Raw genomic sequence first — 9690 nt, 5'->3', positions numbered from 1 at the left:
TCTTTATTCTTTTTTACAGCAGTGTAGTACTCCATTGTATGGTTGTACCAGAGTTCAACCCCCCCTTTGTTTTTATTTTTATTTTTATTTTTTTATTTTTTTTCAACCCTCTCCTTTGTATGGGGATTTAGATGGTTTCTAATATTTTGTAATCACAACTAATGCTTTAATAAGTAACCTTGTATATATATGTATTTTCATATTGTCAGAGGGGTATCTTCAAGGTAGATTTCTAGAAGTAGAATTACTGGAGCCAAAAGTAAGTATTTACGTATTTTTTTTAGGTCTTTTCAAATTTCCCTCCATAGGGATTGTACAAAATTTTTATTCCCACCAGTAATGTAGGATAGTGCCTGTTTTTCCACAGCTTTGCTAACAGAATGTGTTGTCACATTTCAAAATTTTTGCCAGTCTGATTATGAGAAATGGTATCTCAGTGTTGTTTTCATTTGCATTTCTCTAAATATGAGTTAAACACCTCGTCATGTTTCTGGAGTATCTGTTCATTTTTCTGTTGTATTTAGGTCTGTTTTTCCTCAATTTTTAGGAATCCTTTATATATTAGAAATATTAACCTGCAAATATTTCCTTCCAGTTTCTTATTTTTTTACTTAATTATGGTGTTTTTCTTTAACAGCTTTTATTTTTATCAAGATATAAGTTTACTTAAAGTATACAATTCAATGATTTTTGGATACTCAGAGTTGTGCAGCCATGACCGCAATCAGTTCTAGAACATTTTTATCACCCAAAAGGAAATCCCATGCCCGTTAGCCTTCACTCTCTGTTTTGCACCAATGCCCCTTTCCCCTCTAGCCCTAAGCGACTAGTATTCTAAGCAACTAGTATTCTGGTTTTTTTGTCTTTATAGATTTTCCTATAGTAGACATTTCATACAAATGGAATCATACAATATGTGGTCTTGTGACTGATTTCTTTCACTTAGCATGATGTTTTCAAGGTTCATCCTTGATGTAGTGTTTATTAGTATTTCATTACTTGCATGTTTGTATTTCCATATGAATGGTTGAAATTCCATATGAATTTAATCTTCTATAATTCCATAAAATAGCTTGTTGACATTTTTATTGGGATTGCATTATTGCATTGAATTTATAAATTAAATTAGGAAGAACTGAACTCTTTATAATTTGGAATCATCCTAAGCAAGGACAGGGGATATTTGTCCATCTGTTCAAGTCCACTTTAGTGTCTTTCAGGAGTATTTAAAAATTTTCCATGAATAGGTTTTACACATTTCTTGTTAAGACTTAATTCTAAGTTTTCTTTTCCTTGGGGTTATTGTAAATGTGGTTTTCTCTACCATTGTGTCCTCTAATTGTTTATTATTAGTGCATATGAAGGATATTTGTATGTTAATTTTATGTTCTGCTACCTCACTGAATTCTTTTATTGCTTGTTATTTTTATCATAAGTAGTTGTTGCATATATCTGACACTAATATGATTTCTTGTTTTTAAGCTGTTTGTGTTACATGTATTAATAGCTTTTCTTATGTTGGAATAACCTTGGAATATTTTGGAATAGATCCATTCTGGTCATAACCTACCTTTATCACGTATTATTGAATTACGTTAGATAATATTTCATTTAGCATCTTTGCATTTGTGTTGGTAAGTGGTTTCGGTATCAAGCTTATATTTGCTGTGAAAAAGTTAATGTAAGATTAGAATAAATAACCTGCTTCTTGAATGTTGGTAGAGCTTTTTGTAAAATGGACTGGGCCTGCTCTTTTCTTTATGGGAAAATTTTTCATTACTAATTCAATTTCTTAAATGTTTATAGGACCATTCAAATGTTGTTTCTTGTTGTCCCCTAATCTTTTATATTACGCTTTAGAAAAGTTGAAAGACTAGTAGAAGTACCTTTTATTTAGATGACCCAGTTAACCATTTTGCCACATTTTCTATGTCTGTATCTATGTAGATATATAGATTTTGTTTTCCTAACTCATTCTCAAGGAAGTTACAAATTTATTAGAGTGTGCTATTTAGGGTTGCCTGGGTGGCTTAGTCGGTTGGGTGTTGCTGTCAGTTCAGGTTGTGATCCAGGGTCCTGGAATCGAACCCAGTGTTGGGCTCCCTGCTCAGCAGGGAGTCTGCTTCTCCCTCTCCCTCTGCCCCTCTGCCAGTTTGTGTGTACTCTTGATCTCTCAAATATTTAAAGAAAAAAAATGTGCTATTTGTATTTCCTACTTGTTTACTGATTTTTTGTCTGTTTGATCTGTCAGTTACCTACTGATGATGGTTATGTCTGTTTTTCCTTTATAGTCCTGTCCATGTTTGTTTTATATATTTTTATTTTTATCTTATTTTATTTTTTTTAAGATTTTATTTATTTATTCATGATAGACATAGAGAGAGAGGGAGAGAGAGGCAGAGACACAGGCAGAGGGAGAAGCAGGCTCCATGCCAGGAGCCTGACGCGGAACTCGATCCCGGGACTCCAGGATCGCGCCCTGGGCCAAAGGCAGGCGCCAAACCACTGAGCCACCCAGGGATCCCGTTTTATATATTTTTAGACTGTTACTAGATACATACAAGTTTAGAGCTGTTACATCTTTCTAATGAACCTTTTATCATTATGGAACACCTTTATTTCTGCAATACTTTATACATTAAAGTTTATTTTATCTGTTAACAGTATAACTAAACTAGTTTTCTTAAAAAAAAAAATAAATAAACTAGTTTTCTTTTGGTTAGTGTTTACCTAGCATAAGTAAATCCTTTTAAGTCCTTTGATTTTCAGTTTTTCTGTGTCCTGTTCTTTGCGGAAGGGATCTTGAAGTTTCAGCTGGTAATTTCTTTCTGTCCTTGACATCCTAAATACCATTTTCCTTCTCTCCTAGCGGCAGTACATACCTGTGAAAGTGAAGAGCAAAGCCTTCTGGATCTTCTCTTGGGAATATGCCATGATGTACGTGGGAAGTCTAGTGGTAATCATTTGCCTCTCCTTCTTCCTCCTCAGCTCCTGGGATTTCATCCCTGCAGTCTATGGCTTCATGTAAGTAATGACTTCATTAGAAAACTCTGGAATCTAATTTGGTTTTCCCAGCTCCAGCTGGAATCAGAGGGTGAGCAACCACAGGGAGCATCTAGACACAGTAGTCCTCAAACTTCAGTGTGCACCAGAATCACCTACAAGGCTTGTTAACACTCAGATTCTGAGCCCCACTTCTAGAGGTTTTGATTAAGTAAGTTTGGGATAGGAACCAAGAATTTACATTTCTAACTAGTTTTCAGGTGATGCTAAACATCCAAGAACATACGTTGAGAACCACAGGTCTAGCGAGTACCTTCAATCTATTAAGATTAAAGAGCACTCTCTAAGAACATCTGAAACAACTACCAGCTCCTGCCTAGAAGGGTTTGGTTCAGTCCCCAATAGAAATAGATATATTCCTCTGCTGCAAGAGGGTCTCTGACAGTTTTAAAATAAAGCCATCTCCCTTGTGTCACACTTATAGAGTAAATCAAAACAGAGTATGAATTCTGCAGACATTTTCCAATCGTCTCGGGGCTGAGGAGGATGGTCACTGCTCAGACCTCAAGGAACTCACAGCCCAGTGAAGTGGTAGAGAGTTAAGCCTGTAAGGGCTATGGAGCCTATGGAGTGGCAGGCTCCCCTTTGGGATTCTGGACTGCTAATTTGTGTTAAGTCCTGGCTGAGCATAATCTATAGCTCTTCATGCTGTTCCTTAGATAGGAGTTTGTATTGCTGGTGAAAAACTTTCCCTGGCTTTTTGCTCACCCACAGATTTTGTTCTTTACCTCACTTCACAGAAAAGGAAATGTAGTCACAGCAGGAGGCAAAGACTTATCCTGGGTGGAGGCCTTGGTCCGCGAACTCTGACCATGAGCCATTGCATATTTCTCCCTTCTCCATGGTCTATTTATTGCCCTTTTAAAATGTGAGTTGACATCAGTTTCAACTCTGTTTTTTAAAATAAAACATATAATGTAAATTTTCAGAAGAGCCAGAATAACAACCAATACAACTAGACAAAAAGCTTTCCAGTGAAACCCTTATTTCTCAAATGAAATCTGGGATCCTAGCTGGAACCTGCTGATGCTTCCTCAAGACCCCAGAAATTATTGTGGTGTCAGGCACTGTCTCTGGTTCTTGCTGTGGGGATGCAGCGACAGAATGGGGAGCAGCAGGATCTTTGAGCTTGCTCCTCTAGGCAAGTCTTTGGAATGCTCCAAATAGATATTGTTGGTTTTTTTTTAAGATTTTATTTATTTATTCATAGAGACAGAGAGACAGAGAGAGAGAGAGGCAGAGACACAGGCAGAGGGAGAAGCAGGCTCCATGCAGGTTGCCCAACATGGGACTTGATCCTGGGTCTCCAGGATCCCGCCCTGAACTGAAGGCGGCGCTAAACCGCTGAGCCACCAGGGCTGCCCAGATATTGTTTGTTTAATTTTTTTTTTTTTTTTTTTTTTTTTTAGATATTGTTTGTTTAAAACCCATTCCTCTTTTGTTACAGTCCTGGATATCTCCTACATTTAAACATATGTATTTTAGGCAGTAAAAGAGGGCCACTCTTTTGACTTCTAGCCTGTATCCTGCCTCATTTCAGATCTTTGATGTACCCTGGAGTTTGGTTCAGCTGATGTTATAGGTTATCATTTTTGGTTTCCCTGCCTCTTGTTTTTATTAGTTACCTTTATACAGGGTGCCTAGAGAGGCCCTCACATCCCAATCTCAGTGGGGACAGTCATCCTTGGCTGCCCAGTAGTGACCAAAATCCTTAGGAGAAAACCAGGTTAAAGCAGACTGTTTAAAATTTGGCTCTCTTTTTTCTCTCCCTTTGTTTTTTTTCCTTCCAGACTTTCTGTTCCAGATCTCACTCCAAATATTGGTCTTTTTTGGTATTTCTTTGCGGAGATGTTTGAGCACTTCAGCCTCTTCTTTGTATGTGTGTTTCAGATCAACGTCTTCTTCTACACCATCCCCTTAGCCATAAAGCTAAAGTAAGTGGTTGGGCCTGCTGCTTTGTCTACAGAGCCATCTATAGTCTTACAGGTGCCTTTCATACTGGGAGCATTGCTATCAGGTTTATGCCATCTTTGCCTAGGAAACCTTGCCCTTGATGGCCTCCAATTCCAGTAGCCATAACCAGTAATAGAATCACACCAAGTACAGGTTGCAGGGAGGGTTCTTTGGAGGATATTTCCAGAGGAGCCAGAAGATATTTCCCCTGGCTTCACTCTGAGCCCACAGTGCTACTGAACCCACTCACTATTTTGGATAAAAGGAAGGGTTTAGAGTTGGAGGGTATCTTTGGAAAAAGTGGATCTTGTTGGGTGTCCTCCATCAGTATCCCAAAGACAGTGGGGACTCAGGATGTATTATCTGGGAGGTTGGCTACCTGCAGCTCTGTTTCATCTTCTGATCAATTTCTGTCCAAAGGCTTGTCTGTGGAGCTCTCTTCTCTATATAGTGTAAGAAAGCTAACATGTACTGAGCCTGGCTCCATCCCAGCCCTTTTTAGGCTTTCTGAAAAGTGTTCTTACCTAACCTTTCCAGCACTTCTTGGAAGTAGGCATCATTTTATTATCATCACTTCCATTTTATAGTTGAGGAATGGACATTCAGAGAAGTGGAACCATTTTCCCAGAGACACACAGCTAGTAAGTAGTGGAGCTGGGATTCAGACCTACGTTTGTCTCCAAAATCTATACTCATCCCCCTGCACCATGCCAAACTCCTGAGAGAGATCACTTGTAGAAGCCCCCGGAAGATGTTCTGTTATCCTGGCTTCAGAGAAGGAAAAACAGGCACTGACATAGATATGCATTAATGGTCCAGAGAGGGCAGCCCTGGTGGCGCAGCGGTTTAGCGCCGCCTGCAGCCCAGGGCGTGATCCTGGAGACCCTGGATCGAGTCCCACGTCAGGCTCTCTGCATGGAGCCTGCTTCTCCCTCTGCCTGTGTCTCTGCCTCTCTCTCTCTCTCTCTCTCTGTCTCTATGAATAAATAAATAAAATCTTTTTAAAAAAATGGTCCAGAGAATTTGGTTTATATTTCAAGAGCCTGAGTTCTCTGTTCTAACCTTCCTGCCAGTCTTCATAACCAATATACCAATGTGCATGGTTCCCATTCTATAAAACTCAGAGCTCATGCCTCCTTCCCATAACATAGCCTTGGCCTAGCATCTGACAGAAAATCTTCATTGGCCTGGTAGGCTCCAGAACTCTGGCAGTCTTGCCCAGCATTGCAGGAGGTTCTGGTCTCCATAGTTTTGTGACCATATTTTCACTGGCCTTTTCATAGAAATGTTGCCAACTCTTACCAGTGACCTAAAAAGCCCACAGCCAGTGATTTGGATTGTCTTTAGGAAGACACTGAGCTAGCTGGACCCTTCTAAAGCTTACAGGACTGTGAGACTTTGCCAAGCTGAGTCTGAAGCATTTGCTGTGTAAAACTGCTTAAGTGTTTGGGGTGTGTACATGTTTGTCTCCACATCTCAGATTTATACCCCACTGAGTCAACTCTGACCTTTGACCTACAAGACAAGAATGCCATTTAATCCCTGAAGAAAAACTTTATGAGTTGGGCATTTAGGTACTACGCAGAAATAGGCCACATGCATGTTGTTTAGGTACAGCTGAGGAGGGTATAGATCTGGCCTCTTCCTGTTGGCTTCCTTTTAGCACTTGGTCAGTTCTCAGAAGAACACTGGAAATGGAGCTCTGTTCCCACCCTTCCTGATGAGAGCCATGATCGTGCTAAGCACTCAGGAGAACAGTACTGGTGATGCTTAAAAGTTTGGAGATAAACAGTCCCACTGCTTACTAACTTACCTACCTTCTCTGAACCTCTCTTTCCTCATCTGCAAAGTGTGGGTGATGATACTGTGTACTGAGGAGTAGCTGAAGTGTAGTAGGGATCACACATTGTAGTGCAAGGAAAGGGCCTAGGACAGAATTTGGCACATAGTGAGGGTTTAGGAAATGGTAGCCATTATTGTTTGTTTAAGGTAACATGAACTCCAGTTCCAGTGCATAAGAGTTGAAAAGCTGCCTGCAGTAATCAGTTGCCTTTCTGGAAAGGAGCTCATCATGGCTAAGGGTCCGTAGATTCCACTGACCAAACTATCAGAGAAGAATATCAGCAAGGAGGCACTTCCTGCCCTGGGTTTGGTTGTCAGAGGAGCCTCTGGCAAGGGAGGCTACCTGATTACTCTGACAAGCAGCCATTAGAGCCCAGTAATGAAGGTGACTTCATTTGTTTTCTTCCTCAGTGGCTCCTGGGGTAAGGCCCAGAGCTGGGATGGGGGTTGGGAGGGACAAGCTGTTTCTCTGGTGTTTACTGGGCCCTCTTCACCACCACCTCTGGACGTCTCTGAGTCCCTGCAGTTTTCTGCTGTGCTACTTGGTCTAGGCCCCCATGTCTTGTGGGCAACAGAGCCAGCCACTCCCTGAAGTCCCCTAGAGAGTATTTTTGGGTTCAAGGGATGGGGTTAGGAGTCTCTAGGGTGAGCCTGGTCCCTGACTGATCTCTCCCTCTCTGTCTGCCTGCCCCACCCCGCCCCAGGGAGCACCCTATCTTCTTCATGTTCATCCAGATTGCTATCATCTCCATCTTCAAGTCCTACCCAACGGTGGGGGATGTGGCCCTCTACATGGCCTTCTTCCCTGTGTGGAATCATCTCTACAGATGTGAGTACTCCTGCCTCTAACCTCTGGTGGCAGATTTGTGTCAGCCTGGTCCCTGGATGAAACAGCCAAGGAAAAAGCAATTGATAGGCATTTGCTTGGCATCTGCTCTGCTAGCAGCACTGGGAGAGAGGCAGTGACCTGAGTGTGTGTCTGCTAGGCACTACAGACTAATGATGATAATAAAAATAAGCATTTTGGGGTGCATGGGTAGCTCAGTCTTTTAAGCAGCTGCCATCAGCTCAAGTCATGATCTCAGGGTCCTGGGATTAGGCCAGGTCAGCTCCCTGCTTAGCAGGGAGTCTGCCTTTCCCTCTCCCTCTGCCCTCCCCACTCCCTGCCCCTTGCTTGAGCTCATTCACTCTCTCTCAAATAAAAAAATAAAATATTAAAAAAAAAATAAAATAAGGATTTTTCTTAAAGATTTACTTATCTGAGAGAGTGAGAGTGGTGGGAGGGGCAGAGAGAGAATCTTAAGCAGACTCCCTGCTGAGTTCAGGGCCCAGGACATGGGGCTCTGCCCCATGACTCATGAGGTCACAACCTGAGCTGATTCCAAGAGTCTGACATTTAACTGATGGAGCCAACCAGGTGCCACAAAATAACCACCATTTTTTGAGGACTTACTCAGTAATTACCTTGCCACTGTGGTTTTAAGAATGTTCCATGCATTAGGTCATTTTACCTTCACACCAGCCTTGGTAGGAAAATACCACCATTTTCCAGATGAGAAAACTGAGGTACAGAAAGGTAGAGCCACTTGTTCAAGGTCACATGATAGGTAAGTAGAAGGGCTGGCTGTGAGCCTCCAGGTAATGCTGTCCAGTAGGACTTTCTGTGAAGATGGAAATGTCCTATAGCTTCACAGTCCAATACAATAGTCACTGGTATGACTGAGAAACTCAATTTTTTTTTTTTTGAGAAACTCAATTTTTAATGGAAATTTATTTAGATTTAAGAAGTCACACACACTAGACCTTGGGCTTTGAACTATTTCCCAACACTGCACCTAAATGTCTGTAGAAGACAGATGGCAGCATTAGGCATCTGCCTGCTCTGAAGACCGCTTCAGCTCTAACCATCCCCTCCTCAGAAGATGGCATACAGTGAGCTAGTTCTGCTTCCTAGGCCCCCAGTATCTTCCTCAGTTGGCTCTTAGCCCTCTGTGAGCATTCTTTTCAGTGGTTGTGGGCTCCCTGAGATAGGCTTACAATTCATGTACCTCTGTGTACCCAGCACCCAGAATCAGACCTGACCCACAGCTCAGCAGGTGTTTCTGGATGGGTTTTTCAGCCTCCCTAATAAAGAGGCAGTGTTAGTGGCCCAGCCCCACTTGATTCTCTAAACTAAAATGGGAAAGGAGCTGTGGAATTTGCCTTGCTTACAGTTGGTGCCCAGCAAGATGTCAAGAATGAACTGGAGGAGGCAGGCTTCAGAGGAAGTAAATCTTTGTTATTGTTTGGGGCTGTCTGGGTGGCAACCAGGAAGTGAAACTGACCAGATGCTAGAAGGAAACCTACCTGTAAATCAGGGCCTCTGAGCAGAGGTAAACAACAGAGTGGGTGGGCCAAGCCTGGGCTGCCCTTGCAGGTGGTGGCCTGTGGGGCAGTAAGCAGTCCAGCCTGACTGGGAGAAGGAAGTGGTATCTTCTGCCTGTGACATCCTCATTGCAGAGTTAAGAATCACCCTGTCTGGGGATCCCTGGGTGGCTCAGCGGTTTAGCGCCTGCCTTTGGCCCGGGGCGTGATCCTGGAGTCCCGGGATTGAGTCCCACGTCAGGCTCCCTGCATGGAGCCTGCTTCTCCCTCCTCCTGTGTGTCTGCCTCTCTCTCTCTCTCTTTCTCTCTCTCTCTCTCTCTCTCTGTCTGTCTGCCAGCCATGAATAAATGAATAAATAAATCTTTAATAAAAAAAAAAGAATCACCCTGTCCAGCGGGCTGTCAACCTGGTGCCCCTCAGCAGAGTAGAGTGGTCATGAGGCCACCATACAAGTTGACATGCCCCAG

At 42.3% G+C, this 9690-nt stretch overlaps 1 protein-coding gene across 4 annotated transcripts in view; it reads left to right on the top strand.

The window, feature by feature from the left end:
• PIGU (phosphatidylinositol glycan anchor biosynthesis class U) overlaps positions 1-9690 on the top strand; it is a 94728-nt gene that overhangs the window by 65503 nt on the left and 19535 nt on the right. For 2 of the 4 annotated variants that reach the window (XM_077872838.1, XM_077872837.1), the window contains exons 8-10: positions 2870-3024; positions 4854-4997; positions 7563-7687. In XM_077872838.1, the coding sequence (XP_077728964.1) occupies positions 2870-3024; positions 4854-4997; positions 7563-7687 (424 nt within the window). The remainder of the gene's footprint in view (positions 1-2869; positions 3025-4853; positions 4998-7562; positions 7688-9690) is intronic. The other 2 variants (XM_077872839.1, XM_077872840.1) reach the window with 2 other exon arrangements.

Source organism: Canis aureus, chromosome 26, assembly GCF_053574225.1.
Source record: "Canis aureus isolate CA01 chromosome 26, VMU_Caureus_v.1.0, whole genome shotgun sequence".
Lineage (NCBI taxonomy): Eukaryota > Metazoa > Chordata > Mammalia > Carnivora > Canidae > Canis > Canis aureus.
This window is presented reverse-complemented; position numbering and strand designations above follow the sequence as displayed.